The sequence below is a fragment of the Hetaerina americana genome, unplaced genomic scaffold, assembly GCF_022747635.1.
Source record: "Hetaerina americana unplaced genomic scaffold, ioHetAmer1.1.p SCAF_1, whole genome shotgun sequence".
Taxonomy (NCBI): Eukaryota; Metazoa; Arthropoda; class Insecta; order Odonata; family Calopterygidae; genus Hetaerina; species Hetaerina americana.
This window is the reverse complement of record NW_027286069.1, coordinates 2,579,626-2,603,338: the sequence shown is the minus strand read 5'-3', so window position 1 is coordinate 2,603,338 and position 23,713 is coordinate 2,579,626. Positions and strand designations below refer to the sequence as shown.

Genomic DNA, 23,713 nt, shown 5'->3' with positions numbered 1-23,713 from the left:
ATGTACCTGAAGTGTTGAATGATGTAAAGGGGAAGACGACTCGTAAGCGTTGTGCATTTATCAATACGTTACGTTTACACTCAGGTACATGAAATCATTTAAATTTCGTGCTTCTTTTTCTTTCCTCATTCTTGGGCCTGTGTATCATTGAGGCTGTGAAAGGATGAAAAGCTAATTTCTGAGAAGACGACAGGCTAATTTGATGGGACGCATATCAGAAGGAATTGTGCTTTAAAAGGGAAAAGGTTACCTGAGTTGTCAAGGAAGTAAAAAAAATTGAATTGACTACATTACAGGTGAAAAAGAACGTTCAGGGCTAGAGGTAAAGGCGAATAGAGTCAAAATAGAGACATATGATGAAGTAATAGAACAAGTAGTGATAGTAGCGTTGCGACGATACAGATTTTTACTTTAATCACTAATTTCCTGTAATGCTTTGAAAAAATTAAATTCTCATTTATTTATTTTCCTGTTGCATACAATCGGTGTGAAGGAAATATTTCCTGCAATCCCGTAAATTTTGTTTAAACGCACATTTGTCCGTTGAAATTCTTTAATTTCGGATATAACCTGTTACATAATAATTAAATTAAAAAGGGAAACTCTCGTCAGCGTTTTTCATCTATTGGACTGACCTAATGAGCGACCTACGCAACTAATTAGGACAGAGGGCATGTCGTCGTCGGGTCGGCCGCCATTTCCATTTGGGTGTTTTACGGCGAGTGAGATCAGCCGCGTGGGCCACCCACCCCCCTTCCTTCCCCTCCCTCCGCCCCCTCCCTGGCTTTCTCAGCCGAGGGAGCCCGAGGCCGTGGGTGGGTGGGTGGGAAACGGCTCGAGCCCCGCTGCTCGATTCTTCTGATCGTTAATCGGGAATAATATGGCGGCCTTTCCTTCGTTCGGGTTCAGCCTCACGCATTTATACTATATCCTCCCTGTAGCTCGTCGTAGGGAGAATGCATTTAAAAAGAGTAAATGACATTGCATTACTTGCGTCCGGTTTTTGCCAAAAAAATCAAGTGTCGTACATTCGTGGTATCCCGAACGCAAACCTATTTCGCGAACCGGGGTGGTGGCAAAAATACGTAACTGTGTGTAAACAGGTGCCAGCCTGATGCATCCCATGACATTCCCAACTAAATGAGTGGTGTTTACATGGAAGCGGTTCGTTGCTGAGAAAATATCACGCTAAAATTCTCTATTTGTGTCGTTAGCAAGAGTTTTGGTCCGGAGAAGCTAACAGTTGGCATTCGTTATCTTTTGGGTATGGTGTGTGATAATTCGGGCCGAAGGGATTTCAGATACCATTCCATCGCTTCACTATGCCAAAAGATGTTTATTAATTCGCAAGAGTACGAAATCTCTAATTCCAGCCATCGTTCCACGTGCATTTCGTAAGCCGAGCGAGGCTGAATGTAAAACGAGCTGGGATGTGGGCCCCTCGCCTCTCCCTCTCTCTCCCTTTCTTTGGCTCGTTCGTGCATCCATTTGTAGCGGACGTTTGGTCCTTCGGGGGTCGAAGCCCCGCTGCGTCGTCTCAAGGCCTCGTTGCGGAGCGATTTCGCGAGGGGTCGTCCGAGCCTCATCGTCCACCCACACGGGGAGGAGGGGGTGCGCTTGCATTCCCTCCTCCCTTGTCGTCCCTGTCGTTTGCTAGCGCACTGGGTGGATGGATTTGTAGAATGGGGGTGAAGAGGAGGTGGCGGGAGGGGTGGCCGAGGGAGGAAAAGACACTGGGACCCGGGTGGCGTAAAAAGGTAGGGGCCGTTCCGTGGGAGAGACTCCGGGAGGCTAGGTCGAGAGCGCGTCCTTGCCCGTGGAGATGGCACCGTTACTAAAGTGGCCGAAATGCGCGACACTGCCGTTAAAAACGGGGCGCGTACGCGCCTTACACGAAATTAAATCAATAGAGCGGAATCCCCCACGAAGCAGCCCGCCGCCGCCTTGCCCGAAACCCATGAGTCGTTCGTGGGGGCGAGGAGAGCCCTCGGGGGACCGGGGAGGGAGTAGCCCGGGGGAGGAGAGAGGGACGTAGCGGCGGTAGGTGGTGGTGGCACTGAGGCGGGACCGAGTGTCGCAGCTGTGTGGGAGGGAGCAGTGCCCACGGAAATTCTCCCAAAATCCAGTGTCGGCGGAAAAATCCCCTTCGGTCACAGTAGCGCTGCGTTTGAGAGAAATTGGAGGAATGGGAGTATTAATGTTTCAGACGGCGATGGGCTTCTAACGGTCGGAGTAAATTATCGTTAATCAATAGCGATTTTCTTGCATTGCCTGGCTGCATTGCAACACCTTGCCCTGCCCATTTGCTGCAAGAAGCGTTCCCCCGTCGTGGATTCAATTATGTATTTCGATGAAATGCGCGTATTGCCAATTGCTAGTCATTTATTAATCTATATCAGTAGGGAGACAGAGTAAAGTATGCCAAAATGGGCCGCAGATGCAGGAAAACGCGAAAATGCATGCCCATGATTGCCGAGCTAATTTTCAGTGTTCAATTTTTTTCAATTATTGTTGAATTACAGACGCTGATATCTAGAGATCCCGCGATATCCTTCGATGAAAGCTGACCGTTAAAAAAAAATAATGTATTGGTATATATTTACGGTCATGTTCAGATGAATTGTCAGTCATTCAATGAATTGAAGTTAAAAATTCATGTATGAGAAATATATTGCCCATTTTATAGCTTCCAAAATGCCCATTCCACTTATGTAAAGTTCAAAAAATCGTGTTGCTTCAAACCTCGTGTGCGTGGTAATCCTGGACTCTTTTGCTTTCCGGATGATCGCCTTTTTTGCATTATGTACATTTTTTTCTCCTACGAAATATTTCGGGGGAATTCCCCCCTTCGCCTCCCCCACGGATCTCAACCTCCCGAGGGAGTGGAATTCAGGACGACTCCTGCAGAGAGCGAGACGAACACTCGTCCCAGCGGCCATGTTCACCGTAGGAGAGCGGAAATGTCATTGCAATGCTACCAAATCACGACGCATCTGCCTATGCAACCCTTATAGTTTAGTCTACGTGTATTTATCATATTCACTATCGGAGTTAATGTTGTACATGTTAGTGTTGTGAGCTTGGAACGCGTCATCACCCGGTTTTAATCTTTCAAATTAGTATGCTATGGAATTCATTAATTTCTAAAAATCGAAATTCGCGTATCTTATGTTGTTTTTTCGTACTGCAGATTGCTTTTGTTCGCCCTGTTCATCGAGTCTCTTTTTATATCAATAGCAGATTGAGTTATTGCATTGTTTTTACAATGTATGGACTGGAAAGTATAAACTAAATGGGATAATAATAAGCTTATCCAGTTTCTATAATAATTTTCAAAATACCTGGAATAAATTTTCTGGAAACTTAATCATATTACTTTCCCCCCTATCTGTGTAGGGGTGAAAGTGAAATGACTAGGTCATATGAAAACTTCTATTCGTATCCGCTAGGTTTATGTAATGTACCTAATATGGCGTACTCCATGGACAAAATATGTTACTTAAACAAGTTTTTTTGCTCGAAAAGTGATTAAAGTAACATCTTGGTCACGTAAAACTCGTTTTTTTAAATGATCGAGTTGAATTGACGGATCGTCTTGACAGTTAAGGGTGAAACCCGTTTATCATCGTAGCATTTGTTGACGTAATGGTCAAATTCCAATAAATTCTTCTCTATGTCTTCATATAATAAGGGAGTTTGTGTTTATGATATTTATGGGAAAATGTATATTTTTTGACAAATATTTACTCAACATTACGGCGTACGCTCTGAATAGCTTGGTCGTATTCGCTTCGTTACGTCCAAAAATATTTGTGTTATCGCTATTTCGGCGCAAATGCGATCGAAGAGTGGCCAGAATAGCATTTACCTACTTAGAAACTTACCTCTTTACTGGTTTGTCGAAAAACTCGACGTTTATGCTGCGACTTCTCAGTAGAGAGTTAGTTAACGTTGGTATGCAGATTCATATTTCTGCTCATTTTTCCTCCTTTGTTTGCGGGATCCTTTAAGAGGGAGGGGATAATCGGCTCCGTGCATCCAAGGGTTGTGAAATCGGATGGCGATTGCGATAGAAAGCATTTTCGAAAGGAGGAAGGAAGCGTTCCCGGCACTTAAATATTTTTACTCGATCGCTCTCTTCTATCTAACTGGATGGACGGAGACCGGCGGGGGTGGGAATGAAGGAGGAGACGGGCGGGGGGAAGGAGTCCTCCACGACGTGCAGGGGGGGGGGGTTGTTGACAAAGCGGCTGATTATGCGTTGTTTGTGGGACTTGCAGCCAGACTCACAGAGTTTTCCAGCCAGAGTAAATATGTGCACACTTACACGTGTTTGCGTCCCGATGGCATTAAAGTCAGGGAAGGGACACATATAGTATAGTGACGTTCCTCCCGTTGTAGTTCTCGCTGAAGCAACTCTTCTAGTTGAGAGAGACTGTTAAAAAGGAGTTGTATACTCGAGGGTTCTTGAAATTGTTGTTCATCCGTGGGGTTTTTTCATAATATTGAAGTATAAATGAGAAAAAAAGATGTTCGTCGTTGCTTTAAAATTAGTGAGACCTTGGCACAATTAAAATTACGTGGGCTGATTTAATTCGTAGTTGCAAGGGTACTCTGTCGCATAATTAAAAATATTGGACTGGGAGTCAGAAATATTTGTTGCGACGCTGTATTTTGGTTTGCACAGAGTTTGGGTTTTATTTTTGCATTGGTTCGCCCTCGATATTATTTTAAGTTTGCCGAAACAGCTTCCCATAAACCGTGCTCGTTTATTTTAAAGCGTTTTACTCAGGCGCTAAGCATTTAAATGACACGTCCACTTTAAGCGGTAATAAGATGTAAAACAGTTCCATTTTTATGTCACTTTGTCGGCCAATTACGGGGCATCGGCATGCTTCGCATTTTGTTTGCTGAGTCAGCATAATTACACTCCCCCAAGCGAGAGAGGTGATATATGCGTGAAAAAGGGACATTGAACTTATGGTTGGGAGTTATGTGCGCCTTCCGCCGTGTTGCCTTCACAAATTTGAGTTAAAGAGGCCTGACCTATATTTTCATGGCGATAAAATATTATTTTGCAGTTATGAATGAAAGTCTCCCATTTGTGGCGTGAATAAATTTTGAATGAATGGAATTGTAACATGGCCACTCAGTGATATGTTATTCAGTTTCAATCTGGAACATTATGCGTACGTAATTTTTAACTGGTGTCTGTTTTTTTGTCGGCCGTAAGGCATATGTTTGTGATTGTCTCACGCGTTCACTTTCAACTTTTTGGAAATATTTCTCATTATATTTCATAATTCAGTTGAATAACTAGTAAACACTTGTGCTGTCTTGGTAATCTCCATCTGTATCTTGGATACTTCTAAGAAGTATCAAATACCTATATTTTCCGCAAAACTTTTGGGAAATTATCAGACTTTTATTTATTATCAGTCAAATCCCCTAATTTCATTTTTATTTCGTACTTGAAATGAATCAATGATAAATGTGTGATCTTACGTTCTTTGTGTGTGAATATTTGGTAACTGGTGTCCGAATAATCGATCCCTCGCGGAGCGTGATTTCAGGTGAGGATCACAAATGCCTTCGAAGGCGTATTGGTTCCCAGAGTTTGCTTACACATTGGATAAAGGCGTCCGTTCCGCTATACAATTTGCCTCATCATGAAACCATTGGCAAAAAATTGGCACTTAAACCTCGCAGTGGGCAAAAACTAAATATAAGCTAGGAAAGGTATTAATTTCACTCATATGGAAACGAACTTTTACGTAGTCGATGCCTGGTTTCGATAACTTAAATACAATAACAATAAAGGCAAAATTTATGTTTGTTTCAATTCCCCTCCTCCCTACCCCACAAAAAGAGCTATTAGAGCACTGACAGACTGTTTGCACAAAATATCCAATTTGACTTTCTGGTTATTCCTTGCTAAGGCAGTATTTGCTTTTGCCTATGCTGGAGCAAATTCAGAAAATATATGCTCATTATCTGGTTTTAATTCGAGAGCGTATATGTATGCATGTGGTGAGTACTCTCGCGATACTCCATTTGATAAATTTGAGTACTTAGGAGATTACATTCGTGGAGGTAATTTTCGAAAAATGCAAATACTTAAGGATCGAGATATTGCGGTGGCTATCGTACTGGCTTCCCACTCAGAGGGCCCGTGTTCGAATACCAGCGGCGTCGAATATTTTTCATTGGTATCTCGATCCCTACTTGAGATGCTTTGTGGAGGGCACTTTGGTGAATGAGTGAGGGTGAGTACGCCGTCCGTCTGATGGGGCAGTAAGCTGCGGACACCCTTGCGCATTTCGTTAAGAGTAGGCTAATGCCGACGCCGGGTTTCTCTCCAGCCTTCATCATTTCCTGTCCATCCCAAATGAGCTCAGCTGTCGGTCGCTTCCCCTAAATACTACTACCTATACTATGAAATTACTTTAATCGAGGAACCCTTTCTTAATGTGTTGACTTGAGTGATATGCAGTAAACGCATTTATCTTAGTACTCAGTTACATGAAACCTTTTAAATGTTCGACTTGTTTTTCATTCTTTGTTCTATCTCCCAAGCTGACGATGAAAAAATTCTCAGGAATGAATAGAGCATAGTGTCATAATCTCGAATAGTTGCGCAGTTATTTGCGTGGTACTCATTTGAATTCCATGTTGAGCAGGTTCTGATTTAATGGCGAATGCATCTATTGTGCATATTCATTTTTGTTGGCATTTTCGTAGTCTTTCTGGATAGTGGAAGGACGATGCTTGGCCATTCTATTGTTGCGTGATACGACTTAGACGGTCTCTGAGATTATTATTGTTCCGATGGACAAATGCAGAAAATAATTTGACCAGTTTATATAGTAAATAACGCGAAAGATATGGAGTTCTTCGGCTATTTTTGGCTGTCTTGGCAACCGCTTTATATTGTACTACTTAAGAAAGCGCGCTTGTATAACGATTGTCAATTTTGCGGTTACGATACATGACTAAAGGCTCGCAGTAACCATTGGTTTCGCTCGCAAATCTCGAGAATCCAGGATGCCGAGCGCTCTTCTTCACGGAAACGGTGTATTTTTTGTAATTTCAATTCAATTCTTCCGATTAATCGATTTGGAGTGGCCGATGTTTGATCCTGTGATTGTCCAGGGGAGGCCGAAGGGTGTTTCGAAGATCGAAGAGGGGGGGGATGCTTCGAATCGCCGAATTCAGGGCCCCCGTGTCCGTTTTGATGTGCCGAGGGATGCCTAAACGGGTACGTGTCTGTCGCCTCGTCGATCGCGAGGCCTACGCTCGCGCGAGTGATGATGCCCCGGTGTAATTTTTGAAAAAAAATTAAATAAAACAGTCCTCGCGGTGATTACCGATCGCTCGAAATTAAAAGGGAGAGTGGGTGGGAATGAAACCTTGGCAGGGTACGCGGGGTTACAACAACGGCGAGGCGAGATTAAAGCGGCTGGTTCCCTCGCTCTTGAATCGATCACGAGTCAGGAACGCGCGGAGTCGCCGCCAAGACAACGTTCTCGATCTCGCGGCACACACGCATCGACCGCGGATAATGTACGTATGTACGCCTGCCTATGTACGCGGACGCAAATTCCCACTCCTTTCGAGAATGCATGGAAGCCCCCCCCCCTTGCCAGTGATTGTTCGACCACTGCCGGCCCTGGGTCTTGCATCCCCGCGTGCTTCGTCGAAAGTGTTATGAAAGGACGTTATTGCTCTCGATTTTGTTTGAGCGAAGAATTCGATCACCTGTGTAAATGAATCAGATTAGTCGACCCCTTTTATTTTGTTTTTAAATCGAATGAAAAACAATAATGATATGGACGCTAGGCCTCGTCGTTCTAGTATTGCATAGCCCATCAAAGCTTTCATTTGAAATAAATCCCGATTAATTCTGATTGTTAAATGAAAAATCCCTTCCAACTCATTCGAACCTCTTAGTATAATACATCTCGTATGAATCCTCGTCCAGTCATTTAGAATAGAGTCGCTGATAGCATCTGCGAATCTATCGACCTGTTGACGGAGTAATTAGTTGTAAGTATTCGATTCAATTATTTACATGGACTGAATGAGAATGGGATGAAAAATGCTTGGAAAGGTTCGCCGTCCGGCTTCCAATTGTTTTTAGGCGTTCCGGTGAGGAGTATGTGTCCAATGCAGCGAAACTGCCGAGTCCGGTTCCGCATAGGAGCCGACCTGCTACTTTTCCGCCATAGCGCATAATAATATTTGTCGGCGCGGGATTCAATCGGAAGATTGGGAGGAGTCGAAAAACATGCATCTTCCTGCGCGCTCAGTTTCTTTGCGCGGGTGACTACAAGCCTCCTCTCCTCTTCCCTCCATCTCATCTCCCATCCTCGCACTCCTCTTTCCCCCCTCCCGCCCCTCATTATCCCTTTCCCCCCGCCCCGCCTCCTTTTCCCACACTCCCCCTTTCCAACCCTCGCCGACCCAAACCCCCCTCCCTCGTCATTTCTCCTCCAACCCACCCCACCGCCTCCCCTCCCCGTCCTTTCCTGAAAAAATACCACCCGGACATTTTCCCTCCATTCCCCCTTTCCGAACCCTCCGCCCCCCGCACAACCCCCCCACTCCCCTCCTCCCCCCTTCACCTCCTCCCCTCCATCGGTCACCTTTTTCGCTTTGCTCGGCTGCGAGTTGCTCCCTCCCCGCGCGTCTTCGACGACCGCCAGGTAGCCGCGTGGCCTCCTTCTCAATCCTTTCAAAATGCGAATGCGCCACCCCGCTATATTCCCTTTCCTCCCCCTCCCATCTCACTCACACACACACTCTACCCCTTTTCGTTCCATTTGCTGCGTCCCTCTCCGCCTCCTTCGCACACGCGAGCCATCGCCCTCCAACCTTCTCCCATCCCCCTGCAACTGATTTGTAAGTACGTATTACCGCACTGCGAGCTGCCACAAGGTGTTTTTCGTGTCGCTGGGACGGGGAGGAGGGAGGATCGTCATGTATGTCATCAATGCGCCGGCTATCGAAAGCAGTCTTTAAGGTGGATAAACTTCCTATGAACCCTTTGGCTAATCTGCGAGGAGGAATCTTCTCGTTTCCGGGAGTCAGTGGCCCAGCGTCGTCATTATCATACACTTTCGATGGCGTAAAATGAATACGGGTCTATTGAGTAAGCGAGAGCAGTCAAAATTCACATCCATGGGAGTATCTACTCTCTTAAGTGTATGTATACCTTAGGAGTGGTTGTAGGTATACGTTCAATATTTCGGTTGCCTGGTGTTTCTGTAAATTTTGTCGCCCGATGGAAGTTTTCATTCCTCGAAACATTGGCGTTCCGTCTCTTTTCAAAGCTCCTCCTTCTGGTGCACCGGTGACCCTTCCGCCAGTGCATCCGCTCTTCCGGATTGTTAAGCAGTTTCCGTTGTCTATTCAATTAATATCGATGGCCTCGCTCACCTTCCTGAGTTTTTGGAGGCGACTCTAGAGGATGCGGGGCGAGGAATCCATCCGTGAGTGACGAGGTTTTTCCTCCCTCTCGGGACGCTCTCCCCGGCTTTCGGGTTATCCGCTGGCGCCGTCGACATGACGCGGTGGCGGGGCTCGTAAAAACGGAAGGGGAGCTTAAAAAAGGGGGGAAGGGCCGCCGGTTGTGCTGGCTCGTAAGCAGCAGCCACCACCCGCCCTTGCCTCGCGCAAGGGGGGGAAGACCAACCTCCTCCTTCCACCTCCACTCCCCCGAGCCCCTCCTCACCTTCCTACCATAAACCCCCCCCGCCACCCAGGCCTGCCTTTTCTTTTGGGGGAGACGAGAGCGCTCTGATTCCACTGCCGTCGTCCTAGGTGCGGCGCGTCTTCTTTTGGGCAATCGCCGCCTAAATTATCGCTTGGTGCGCTGCAGTCGCTCCAAAATGGCGCCCCACACAAAGGATGACAGCCAGCTGACTCTTTGAGTTGCCCCGCTCAGATGTTCAATTGGACCTTTGGGGCGGGGAGGGGGGGCAACGTTGCCCGCGCGCCCACACAGAGAGGAGGAAATATTAGTGGTCTTCTGCAGCGGCAGTATCCGACTGCTAATTTAGGATCAGAAAGATTGACAGAATAACCGGGAGATTTATTTTAGTTCAGATCTTAGTATGATCTCCGTGGACCAGTCGGTTGTATCTTCCCCTAAATGTGTCAATCTTGCAAGAGTGGCAAGAACACGTACGTCAAGTTGTGGATAGAGGAATTATTGGCATCTTTGGCTCTAGATATGCTAATTATATAGCTCTCTCTATTACTAGGCGGATAGGAGGACAACGACGGTGACTCCTTACAACAGTCGAGCCACTTCAGGCCCTCGCAATACCATCCAGCTACTAAATTAATAGCGGAAGCCTAGTTATGGGGGCTTTGACCTGGCGGTCATTTCTCGATGCTAATCATGTTCTCTACCTGCCAAGTGGGATTCAAACCAGGTGGGCAATCAAGTGGTTTGACTACGGGCGTACTTGATCCTTAATTTTTCTATTTTGGATGACGAAAGCAACAAATCATCGTCCTCAAAACTTTGCTGTACGAAGCCCAGTGTAACGCGACTGTAAGCACCACGACTACTAGCAATTGGAGATCGTTTGCAAGATTCGTGATTTGAAAACTGTTCCATGAAGGACGTGTCCCCCGCTGGCAGAATGAGCGATCAGTTAGGGAATCGACTCCTCACTGCTCCGCTTCACAGGCCATGCAGGGTATTTAGTAAACCAACTGTCTGGTCATCATGAAATTTTACCTAATGAACTGTGATGTATGGGTTTGCTTTTTGTGGAGATATGAAGAAATGAAAAAAATGGTAAGAAATCGTGCAGCGTTTGCCGATAAAAAAATGGTAAGAAATCGTGCAACGTTTGCCGAATGATTCGTTTCTAATTGCTCCCCCGGTGTTGGAACTTCATTATAAATCAATCATCCGTCGTATAGCGCAGTGACCAAAGGGTGACAGGTGGTAATTGAGAGCTGAAAAATCTTATTTCTACAACAGTCTTATAAAACATAAAAGCATTTACTACGGAAAAAGTTCCCAAAGTAGTCCTCTTGAATATGGACGTTTCTTCCTTGGTAAATATCAGAATGAATATATTTTCCTTTTCATTTTACGAAATGGCCATTAAAAAAATGTCAATGAAAGTTATGATTTGAACCAGAATGAAATTTAACGTGTTGTCGTATCCTTTTTGTAAACAAAAGCGATACCCTGTGCTTTGATAAAATATTCACCTAACGCCCAATTGCGACTGTCACAGCTAAGCGGTAGCTTGCCGGTCATGTAATGATGAAGGTGATCCGTCACAGTGACTCACTGGGGGGACCGACTAATAGGAGAGCCGATGTGTGTGGTTAATCGGTCAACTGACAGTTTTAACGTGTCAATCACCTATCATGGTTTATAAAATGACCGGCTAACTAACTATTTAATATAAATCACTTAAGAACTAACTACTAGACCTAGTTTGGACCTGTGATACGAGTATGTTAGTTCTAACGGCATTGATTTCCTTAAGCAGTTACTCCGTTCGGCTTTAATAAATCGCCTTTTAGTTTTATCCATTCCTTGGTTACAACTGACATTGTGCCAACTAATTTCTCTCTCGTATTTAGACAAGGGAAGGGGCAAATACCCAGTGCAAACATCTCAAACGACGAGGGAGAACTAGCGTCTCCGGACGCCTCGGCATTCTCAGTGGTCGTCAGCCGCTCATTCCTGACGTGCGAGTCTAGCGTTTCCGACTCCCTTTAGCTTCCTACAGCTGTCTCCGAGGATAATCCAAGCCTCTCCCGCCACCTTTCCCGTCTCACCACATCCCGATATTTAGGGAGGAAGGAGTCAGTCTTCCTTGGATTCGTCGTCATCTCTTTCTCACATGTGCCCTGTGAGCCCAGGCTGCCGGCAAATTAGTCGGCGAGGGCCGCTCAGGGGATGGGAGAAAATATACCAGGCGTGCTGTATGAAAAAAATGCATGAACCCGTGGTGTCGTTCGGGTTGGGGAGGCACGTGTATCGGTGACGCCGTTTGCCACCGCACTCTTGACGGATGGTTCGTCGTTGAAACTATTTCCCTCCACCCCTCTATCAAACCAAGTTGATTAATGCGTAGGTAGCAAAGCTTTGCGCTTTCAATGTGCCCTTTTATATATATTTTAGCTCCTCTCCTCGAACCATCGGGAGACCGACCGGCCTCCCACGCCTCTTCCCACTCCCCTCCTTCCGTTCTTAACCCCCCCTCCCTTCTCTTTCTCAACTGCTAGTTCCACTCCCCGACAGTAGCCCCCTCCTCACACGGTAGTCCGTCCATCCGTCCTCGTCCGTTTTTAAGCTCTCTCCCTCGAACCATTTCCCGCCTCCCCGTCCCTACTCTCCCCTCGTTCGTCTCCTCACGACAGCCTTCCTCTCCCGCTGCGCTTTCGAATGCCAATGCTTTAAAACCGGTAGAATTCTTCGTTTCCCACCACCCGACCAGCTCGCCATCTTCTTCATCCTCGCTTCCCCAGCGGCGGCGGTCTCCTCGTCCTTGCCATGTCCCTTCCTCTCTCCACCCTCCTTTCCCACTTGCCCCTCTCGCTGGCGCTGCGGAAGGAGGAGCACTCGGGGCGGAATGGATGATGTTTATGGGAAATGATTCCGAGCCTATGATCACACCCCTATAGGCGGCACATGGTGCTGTTTGTTTCGCCAGGTATTGGGAAGCAGACGTTTGCCGCGTTACGTGGCGCCGTAGTAACCCCCCCCCCCTTGCCCTCAGCTATCTTTAATTTTGTGGTGTTCTCCGATTCCTTACTTCATTTTAAATACACGGAGATATCACAATTTGCATTCTCTGTAACTACATTTTCGATTTAGCTCACAGCTTCATCTTGATTCAGATGCTACAAGAGCCCCTTTCATGATGTTGTTATTTTATTGTTTTTCCAGCATTAAAGGCAGACTTTTGTGGAATAATAATGTTGTTTCATTTGTATGGAGAGAACAAGATTGAACGTTGGCCACTCTTCTGTGTGTGGCTTTTAATATCATCTAAATGAATGCTTAACAATTTTTATCACGTAAAATGTTTGTCTCATAAATAGGGGCTATGTCCTTTTAATGAACTGATTGTATCGAATAAATTTTTAATATGTAATATTGTTTTAATGCGTGATTTATCGCCGCATTAAGACTATATTTTGCATTTTCATTGAGATAAGGTATGTAGTCTTTGTTATTTGCTATGAGGAAGAAATTATTGCAATTTAGATTTTCCCATCAACTACAGTAATCAACTCGCGGGTTAGTTTGGTGGGTAGGGATAGAGCTCACCTCGTACTAATCCCTGCGGCGTATGGAATTCGAGTGTCAGAGTGGCGGAGCCAGATTCTACCGCCTGCGGTTTAGAAGAAAGGTCAGTTGGACGAAAAATTGCCTAGTCTGGGCAAAGTCGTGGGTTCCCAGTTTCAACGGGATATGAATCCGGGCCCTCCGGTCAGTATTAAAGTGCTTAAATAGCAGTTATTTAAATTTTCTTGAAGATTAGACTTGATTCTATAATTTAATTGTCCGATAATTGAAATGAGAATTCGCAAAAAAATATAAATATCGCCCAAGCTCCTTAAGAGGTCATCATAATCCGTGTAATGCACCCTTATGTTCCTGTAATAGTTCCGTAGGGAAATATTTTGAAACTGATTTAACCGTCACCTACTTGACGCACAGTTTGCCGGCCTATCGGCAGTTTCCTCTCCGGGACCTCCTCCCAAACTACCGTTTGGATTCCACTTTCGTCATCCGCAGTAGTACCCGAGAAAACCGAAGGAGCGTTCCGATCGCCGCAGCCGATTCAATCACCAGAGCACTCCTCTCTGCCCCGGCGCCGCTTCTCAACCCTCGCCGCCATCCTTTCCTCCTCCTCCTCCTCCTCCACCCCCTAACCTCCTCCCCGCCCCTTTCGATCGAGCCTCTAGAAGCGATTTCCGCGAGGGCGCGGGTGGAGGGTGCTTTTCGGACCAACGGGTGTGGCTGAATATTTGCGGGCATGGCGGGGGACTGCCGACAAAAGGGGGGGAAGGGGTCCAGTAGGCGATGGGAAGTCATGGGGGGGTGGGTGATGATAAAGGGACGATTTTGTTACTTTTTTCACGATGATGACGGCTCGCTTTCTAGGAGGACGGTGCGCTATTGTAATTTTTCTCTATGAGCTTTTTTACCCCTTTCTCTCTCTCTCTCCCCCCTGGAAGCGCGGGTCGGTATTCATTCTCTCCCGAGTGCCGGAGAGGACGTGCATCCCTCCGCCCTCGCACCCACCCATCCACTTGTCAGCTTTATTTTCCGAGCGTTTTTAAGAGAGCACGGATGATGGAAGCGAGGGCAGCGTTTTCTTCGGCTTTCGCGACCTTTTTCGAAGACGAAGCGCGTGGGTATTGTGGAAGACTGCGCCGCACTGCAATTACAGAGACCGCTCGACCTTTCTCGTGTAACTTTTATCGTGATCGGTGCAATCTTACTCCGTGATGGGTCGTGGCCCTGCTCGTGGATGCCTTCGGTAGTATTTAGAGGGAAAAAGCTGATTCCTAGACTTAAATGCTTATGATATAAGAGGAACGAAAGCGTCTCATTCCAACCTATCGGATTGTATAGATTCGGTGATCTCGTGCGGTCAAGGTTAACGTGGCATCTTTCTGGTTTTTCTGGACAAAGAAATGAGGCACGATCTTTCATATGTATTCCTCTCAGTTGAAATCCTAAATGTTTCTTTAACGTGACCCGATATTCTTCTTACATATAGTATGTTCCTCGTGAATACTTCGTTCGATATTTCGATAGGATTGCGAATGCGTCTTTGTGGAGCCCCCGTGCTCCGTCTTTGCGAATGGTTCTTTCGAGGAAACAGCGGAAGAGAGACTCCTGTCTCCGCCTTGCTCTGGAAATAAGGCGTGATGTCACGCCGCGAATGTGGGTTATCCGTGATTTAGTTTGCGTGTGTGTGCGAATTGCATTCTCTCCGCAGAGAGCATCGCTCCTCCACTCCCCGCAATGCCACGCCGGCCGGACGCCCCTCTCCCCAACTTTCCCCACCCCCCAAAGCCCCCTCGCCGCCCCTATTCTCCTCCTCCTCCCGACTTGGGTGCGTGTGTTCCTCACTGTGCGACGAAACCGGCTTGAAGTACGAGGCACGCATGGGTGGGTGGCACATCCCGTCCTCTCTGGCGGTGTCCCTTCACCCCCGATATAATATCTTACGTTTAACTCGCTCAAGTGAAAAGACAGATCCGTATTTAAACGGTTTTTCCTTAAAATATCTACTTCGAAGTTTAGACTGTAACTGTGTGTGTGTACACACATAGTTTCATACATGTGACACACTCATGCCTACACGCAAATTTTTTTCAGTGTGTGTGTGTAGTTATACGCTTACACACACGTACACAATAATTTCAACGAGTTCGTTCGTTTGGCGCTTTTCGGGTATCATTTTGCGAGGTAGGAAAAATAATGTATATAGGAGTAGAGTAACAAAACGGTGAGTGAGAAAAGGAATAATTTGCCCAATATAAATATTTAGGTTATTTATCGCTCACTCCTAGGATCACGAGAGTCGTTCATTTTCCCAGCTAAAACTGTACTTGCGTGTTTATCACTTCGATTGTGTTCCATAGGAAGGCCTCGAATTTTATCACTGAGCTGGTCGTCTCTCAAGGACGAGTAGGAACTCCCGATTGTGCCCGCAGCGGCGGAAATGAACTCGAACGTGGAATATTTTAAGTCCCATCTATCTGGATATTTTGATCGTCGTGTCGAAAGACACTCCGATTTCCTTCCAATCGTAGGGCGCTTTGATTTATCTTCGATCTCGTTATAAATCGTGCGACTTTTCCATGGGCTTAGTCTGTTCTTGTCTGCAAATTTCCTGTGATGCCTCCCGTGAAGTGTTGCATTCCAATTTTCAATCAAAACTCCGTTCTCTTGCTATCCGTGAATATGTTGATGGATGGTGATCCGAGAAGGTTGATGTTTCAGACGAGCCTCCCAAGAATCGTCCATGCTATTTTAGAAGCTTTGTCAAGACGTTTCGTCCCCTATCTGCAATAAGTTGCTAGCCGTGAAACCGATTAGTCCTAAGGCTGCGATTACAGGTTCGAAGACCAAGAAATGATTATGGAGAGGAGGGTACGGGGATTGGGATGTAGCGGAGGAACTTGGCAAAATGACGTAATCATTGAGATCATCCGGCGGCTGCCATGCAGCATCTGTGAACGGCATTAATGTTGACCTTAGTCCGATCGTATTGGAGCACGTTTTTGCGTATCGAGCGCATTCTCTTCGATTGCATTATAATCAACCGCACTCTGATATACGTGAATTTAGTGTCAAAGCAGCACTAATTATGCATTTTCACGGAATTGACAGCTGACTTGCCTGTTCTCGGCGTCGTTGTAGAACAGGTCCGTGGGAGGCAGACCGGGGATCAAATCCTTCTCGGCCTCTTCGGAGTCCGCGTCCCTCCCTCCCGCATTCCCTCCTCCATTTTCTTTCTCTCGGGCCGCTGGTTCTCTTCGCGCGCCCCTCCGCACCCTCCCCCACTCTCCGTCTCCCCTCCGGCTAACTGCGAAGGAAAGAGCCGGCCGGCGATGATACACGTCTCGGATCGAGTCACGCACGCAAGCCGGCCTTCACACGAGCCCTCCCCTGCCCCGCACATCGCGTCCATGCCTAAAAAAGGAAATAATCCTCCCATTTTTTTTATTCGGCTCTCCCCCCCCACCCCCCCACCTCCCCCTCCCGTCTCCGCCCCCTGCCCTCCCCCACGCCTGGCAAATTGGCGCCCTACCTGCCCGTTCCAATGCGGTGAAACGGTTCCACCGGCGGGGTTCATCAGTGTGGGATCGTCCAACTTGCCGGGGCGGGATCTTTCTTCTGTCATTTTTATTTCTGTGCACTCTTTATCCTTTCCGCCAATCTTCGGGATGTAGCGCACGCGCTGCTGTGAAATCTCGGGAGGAGATGTACAAAAAAGTCAGTCTCATGGTGTAGTCGCTGGCGCGTCGTTTGGAAAGAGTGTCTTATGCGGCTCGTCGTCTTCCCATTTGGTGGTAATTCGTCGAAGTTGCACAGTGGACGTTGTTTGGAGTAAATGCACTATGAGTACATTGGCACTTTCTACAGACCACGGAGAAATCCTCTCCAAAATGAAATCATTTGATGCGTAAAAATATAATGATAAAGTTGAAATCCTTTCAAAAATTATCAATAGGGGAACTCGCAAGACAGAGTTACATTGTCAACCTCCGCAAACTCCCGTCGTTCTCGTTCATCAGGTTAGAGTTCTGAATTATCGCCTCTGCATTTGCAATGCAGATATTCAACCATTCACGTGCCCCAAGTGGGTGATAATGTTTAACAAAAATGCGTGATGATTAATATTGCGGTATAAAGTAAAGGCATTTTGAAGTTTGGTTGTAAATTGGATAAAATTGAGCACTACCGGTATATTACAAATATGTTCTGGATTGTTTCTATTATTGCTGTTGTTTTATCTTCCATATTTGTTGAAAATTTTTATATAATTCATTTTGGTTATTACCGAATAGATTACTACCGAATAGTGATCTTTAGGTGAAACATAAAGGCTGTATTCAGCATATTATGATGCTACTGTTCGGATTTATTAGACGTGAAATTTTGATTTGCTGTCGTCATGTCGTGAGGTAGAAGAAGATTTCTAAGGTCGAAGAAATGCATAGGTGTATTATACTTTGCCTACCCCAATTTATCTTTCTCGTGTCATGCTAAGCTCTTTGCAACGTGTACTTATCTCACAAAACTAAATGTCTGCATCCACTCAGCATGGTTTCTATTCTTGTACTTATTTGTCTTATGTGTCTACCTTAGTCCATGTTTTAACATTATCGCGATTAACATATGCACATATGTTTAACATAAATGAGCTACAATACGCTTTATAGTTGATTAGTGCAATTCTTTTTGCTATTTTGGTGGTTTTTGAGTTTGTTTGGATAAAAATACTTAGTTTTTTCAAATGAATTGAGCACTGTATGACGAGACTGGCGTTGTAAGATGAGTTTCGGTGGACGTTTAATTGCTCTCGTGAAGTTTAAATCCAGTTCAGTTGGTAAATTACCAAGATGTTTTTCTCCAAACAAACCTGCAGCTGTTGTTCAAATTGGCGTGGAAACTTTTCTTTGTCCTGTTTTATTCGTGTCAAGGGTAGAACGTCAGCTCAAAACAAAAGTTTTACAAGAATTTTTTCAAATGATTTTCTCACGATCTGATGTCAAGTGCACGCAATGTTGTCGTGTTCGATGTGACGCATGTGGCTAATGCATCGTGGTTTGCTCGTAGTCGTTGATAGATCTCGTATTAAACCTCACGAAGTGTGGTATTATCTATAGGGCTCACTTGAGCGTAGGGTTTATACATGTAATTAGTATGTTTCCTATTTTTGCAGGTTTCACGGCTGGGATTCGATGTCCGCATGGTAGGTTTCGCAGTAACAGCAAAAGAAAAGTGTTTCGTAAGTTTTCATTTCAGGAGATATCCCACGTCGCCGTTGATTCGGCGAGACTTAAAGCGTGCGCTTTTAAACTCACCGTGTCTGTGAATGCGAGTCTATATTGATTTCGAAGTAAATTGTAGGGGGAGACATTGTGGTTTTAACTCTGCGTTTTGGTGCGTTTTACTTCCTCGGAGGTGCTCGCATGCTTTCATCGTAGACTCATGGTTCCTCTCCGAAATGTTTTATCTACTTTTTCTTAGGTTTACGCTAATGTCCTCCGTCTTAGTTATTTTGTAGAAATAAGCGAAACAGTGAATGCCACACGAAATCTTTATTTTAGATACCTAACAGCATTTATTTTAAATATTTTAGATTAAACCTCCTCCATCACCCCTTTCACGTGGTTATCCCTCTTTTGAATAGCTGGGTGATTCCTGCTGATAAGAGAACGGAACTAGTTCCGCAAGGCATTAGTTTGAGACTGCCATCAATTTTCCTTATTTTTTGTTTAATCTGTTTGAGTCCCATCAAGAAATGAAATATTAGCACGTAACATGAGGTTGAGCCGGTCAGTCGCCACTTTCTTTCATCTCCTCCTTAACAGCGAAGGACGTTCAACGTCTCCTTTTTCGCTATGGTACGCCTACTCTATAATCTGCTTCCTCAAGTTCACAAGGAAACACAGCCATAGTTTTTTGCCCGAGCGGTTTTTCTTCCCTTAGCGGATGAGTTCGTGATTCGTCACTTGCATTCTGCTGCACATGTGGACGGTGATGGCGGTGGCGACGATGCTGATGACAGGAAGGCGTAGTTGCTCTCTCCGCTGGAATGAAGTTTTCGTAGTTTTAAAAGACTGTGGGGAAGAGTGATTTGGCGAGCAAGACGCGTCGGTTTGATGAATCGTTTCAGGATAATTATCTTACGTATCCCGTCACAAGGTTTAATGACTCATCATTTGTGTATCTTGGTTGATATGTTTGGCGTAAGTGTTATAAAGTATTGGGTGTGTCATGTGTTTTCTAGGTAGTACATTTTCCCGAAGTGCACTGCATCCTTCACATCCTCCCCACTCCATAATTTTGGAAGGCCTTATCACATCTCCCCTCGCTAAATGGACACGTAGCGGTCGGAATTATTTCGGACTCGTTTGAGAGGAAATACCTCGCTTAACGAACCGGACGTCGAAATTTCTTTTCCCCTTTTTATCTATGATCGCTTAGGTTTTTTTCGAGGCTGCTCCCACTGTTATAGTCAACGTATCTGGGAGGGGAGAAAACGTGGCCGTGTCGTGGAAATTTTGAAGCCGGTGGCGAAAGATCTTGCAGGTGTTTCGGGAATTATCTTCATTAAGGAATCGTTAGTATCGGATATGGTTCGGCGAATGATTTTCTAAACCGTGACTTACTTCGCGAGCATCCTTTTTCGATAATTCGCTCCGGAATTGGAGTTAAAAGTGCGAGGAACATGTTCGGGGTTATGGAAGGGGAAAGCGTGGGGCAGCCAGTTAGTTTTTTTAGTAATTCAAAATAGTTAGTGCAAAGTCGTGGTTTTGAAGAGGAGAAGCGACCCGTGCCGAAGCCATATGTCATTCGCTGGAACGGCTCTGTTGCGGTCGCCTCTAGCCGGGTCGCAAGTACGGAATACCTACGCCTTCTTCGGCGTTGATGTTTTGATTTCAAAACAAAAACATTTGCATATTTTGGATTCGGACTGGACGGTGTAATAATAGAACGGGAGGGAGCGGGTTAGGAAACTGGGCCCCTTTTTCCTCGTCACCTCCCTCCCCCTCTCATCCCCGCCAGCCCTCCCCACTCCTCCCTCCTCGCGTATGTATAGCTTGCGATCAATCCCGTTCCCTTAGCCAAAGCATCGCGCCTCGTCGTTTTGGGATGCGCGTTTTGTCGAGAGGGACGTTTTCGCCGTCGTGTGGAGTTTTTTGGCATGGTTCCGACGTTTTTCGAGACAGGACGTTTCCGGTATTAAATGTGTTGGCACGCGAGATGGCCGTAGCTGGTTCGCATATCCCGCTCGCTCATCGTGTCGCTCCTCTATTCCTACATTCCCCCAATCGGTCGGAGCGGTTATTTGTCTGACGAGTGGATTTGAGAAACCAAAAAAATGAAATCCTTAATATCCTCACTAACGGAAACAGAAAAACTCTTTTGCAATTTTCCACCTTTAAATTCTTCAATATCGACTAGTTTTGGTGTACTAGACCATTTTCAAGACTAGAAAATGGCGTGGTACACCGAAACTAGTCGGCCTTAAAGATCTATTAAGTGGAAAATTGCAAGTGTTTTTTTTCCGTTTCTGTTATTATGGAATGATTCCACCACATCACACCAGAATCTCTATTGTAAATATCCCCAATGATATTATAATTAATATTTTGACGCTATGGTTTCAAAAATCATTCACGAAATGATTTTTTCGTGGATTTTACCGAATATATTTTATTTTGGTCCAGAATTGGAAATGTTACTCACGGTTGCGAGAGTGCCCTTTTTGCATGCATTCATATTGCATCAATAGTTCTGTCTTCTTAGGGTCGATAAAGGTGCAGCGGAAGAGACTCCAGGATCTGTAACTACTCTCAAAAAGGTAAGCGTTCTCGGGGAGATGTGCGCCATTACGCCCGCACAGTACTCTACCCTCAAATATCCCTAATCATACTTTCCACTCCGATGATGTTCTCCTCGTTGGGGCGCAATATTTCGATCAATTGTGGAGTATCGTTTCTTCAATGACACCATTATTGGCTCTAGGAATACACACCTAGGTGCTATCCTGTCAGTAGTTGGCACGTCATTGCTACCGTTTCAGCATGTGGTTTTTTTATTTATCCCAAAAACAGGACCTTCCCCTTACTCAGAATTATCGTGTTTTCTTAATACGATTCTCGTATTGTCCAGTAATTTACCGGCAAGTCCACATCTCGGGACGGAGGCTCGCCTTCAGTGCTACTGGTTGTCACGAGTGTGCCATGGTCTGGCTAAACTCATTTCGACGCACGAAGTGGCAAATAGATTTTCGACCGGCGCTTTCTTCCCTCGCAGTCCCGCCGTGTTGAGCGTTTTTGTGTGCGCATGTACTTTATGATGAGTGGCGTGGGCGATGACTGCCCGATTCCCGCAATTTCAGGTCCGCCGGAATACTTACGCGCGATGTCATAAGCTTCTGTGTTTGAGTGCCGTCAAGTGAACGGACGTTTTGGATCGTTCCCATTTCGCGGCTTAACGTGTGAAATGTCAACATCGGACCAAGTAGCTTTCGTAATGCGTTTGTTTTTGAGAAGTATAGAAAAAAAAGTCGGTGATACATTGGAAGTTTCATTAGGACGGAATATCCTCCCTCGGCAGTTATTTTTCATTATGTTTGCGAGGGTCGCGTTCAAATCATGTCAAAGGTGCAGCGTGGTGGCGACGCGGCGTCCATCGGTCGATATTAACGTGCTATGAATTAGTAATCCGTGCGCCCCAAATTTCCATATCCATACCGGCGAATTAGCTTGAGCGTTGGAGGGAGAGAGAGGAGGGAAGGGTTAGGAACTGTGGGAGACCAACAAGTCATACGGCCGGAAGGGAATGCGCATGCACACTAACACACTCGGAATACAGGTTCTGTTTTGTCGTAGTTTGAATGGGATTTGCATCCATTTTGCCATGGCCCGAAAGGTTAATGTTATGGAAGCTGATGCGATAAGTGCATGACGGATAAATGGTCGAAAACGGTGCTTTTATTTAAACAAGACTCGTCTAACCTTTGCCTCCGCGGAGCCGTTTATGCCTGCCTACCTTTGCCACCGCTGCACCGTTTCTTCGAAGACTCCCAACTCACTGTTATCGCAGACTGGTGTTCCCATTGACATTGAAATGAGACGGGAGACGTCTGCCTGCACAATGTGTCGATGGAGGCGTCGTTATTCATGAGCGTATTCACAGTGCGTTGGCTGCCTATGCATTCCATTGTATTTTAATTTGTGAAATGTTATTATATTGCTTAATTTTTTTAAATAGTGGGCGGACCTGTGTAATAACTTTCATTACAATTCCTAAATCGAATTCTCATATGAACTTTTTATCGTTGATCTAGCATTGTCATAAGTTGAATCTTTACTCTTAGGTTATCGAATGTCGCCAAAATGACTTCGGGGTTAATGTATTTTGGGAAGAATTAAAATTTGTACGTATTAATGATTATATGATCGATTCATTTACGGTCCCAACCAGTAGAAAAAGTGTGTCCGTACCTGCCTCTTCTCTTAAATGAAGAAAATAAAGTGCGACCTCATTCAACCGAGTAAGCTGTTGTCGTATGGACTGTGCTATTAAACATTTATTATAGCTTGAGATGTTGTGATGGGTAGGTTTCCCTTGGGTGGGCAGGGGAGTTCTCTCTCGCGTTCGCCCCAGGCGGAGGGAGGGGCGGCTTGAGATGCATGGATTCGAATCGAGCGGAGACAATGGAAGGAGGCCGTGCAGTCGGATCCTCCCCCCCCCTTCCCCCCTCCTCCCACGCCTCGCTCCAGCGCCTGAACGTCATTTCATTGGCAGTTGTTTCCTCCCAGTTTCGACAGCATCCGCCGTTAATCACCACGTACGTCCGAATCTGTATCGATTTGTGTCGCCATATCAAATGACGCGAAGGGATTCCGGGTGCCTTAAATTAAAAGTCAAAAATGTTCCAATATCACGTTGGCTGCGTGAACAGAAATGGCCGACCCGGAAATGTCTCCCTTCCTGGGAATCTGCTTTGCACGTATTTTACGTCAGTCATCGACCCAAGCTTGACCGCAGCCGCGTCGTTGATACGAATTACTCTGATTAACACTAACAGCGTGCCTCGCATGCTCGTGAGAATATTATTTGGTCATCCCCCGAACACAATGCATTATGCTCTTCCCAAAATAATTTCCTGGTGTAGAGTTCCAAATATTTTTGCCGTACAATTGCCGGGTGCACCTCCAAATTTGTTCAGTCACAGAAATAAGGATCAACTAACAGTTTACAAAAATCAAGAGTTGTGAAAATGGACCTCTTGTATGTGAGTAAATATTTTTTCCTAAAAATGCACCATTTGAGTAATTGCTGAATTGGCGGATTCTTGGGGAGGGGGTCGATGGCGGTGGAAATTAATCTGCGGTGGATATTAGTAGATGTATGAGATTCTAGGCCTCGTGTTTACGTAAGACAGACGAAACCTCCCAATTA

At 45.7% G+C, this 23,713-nt stretch overlaps 1 protein-coding gene across 5 annotated transcripts in view; it reads left to right on the top strand.

Moving 5' to 3' along the window:
- The window catches only part of LOC139687522 (bromodomain adjacent to zinc finger domain protein 2B-like), a 247,317-nt gene that overhangs the window by 88,253 nt on the left and 135,351 nt on the right, over positions 1–23,713 (top strand). For 3 of the 5 annotated variants that reach the window (XM_071584747.1, XM_071584725.1, XM_071584717.1), the window contains exon 2: positions 18,456–18,485. The exons of the other annotated variants lie outside the window; for them this stretch is intronic. In XM_071584747.1, coding sequence (XP_071440848.1) covers positions 18,475–18,485 — 11 coding nt within the window. In that variant the 5' untranslated portion in view covers positions 18,456–18,474. The remainder of the gene's footprint in view (positions 1–18,455; positions 18,486–23,713) is intronic. 5 annotated transcript variants of the gene reach the window in all.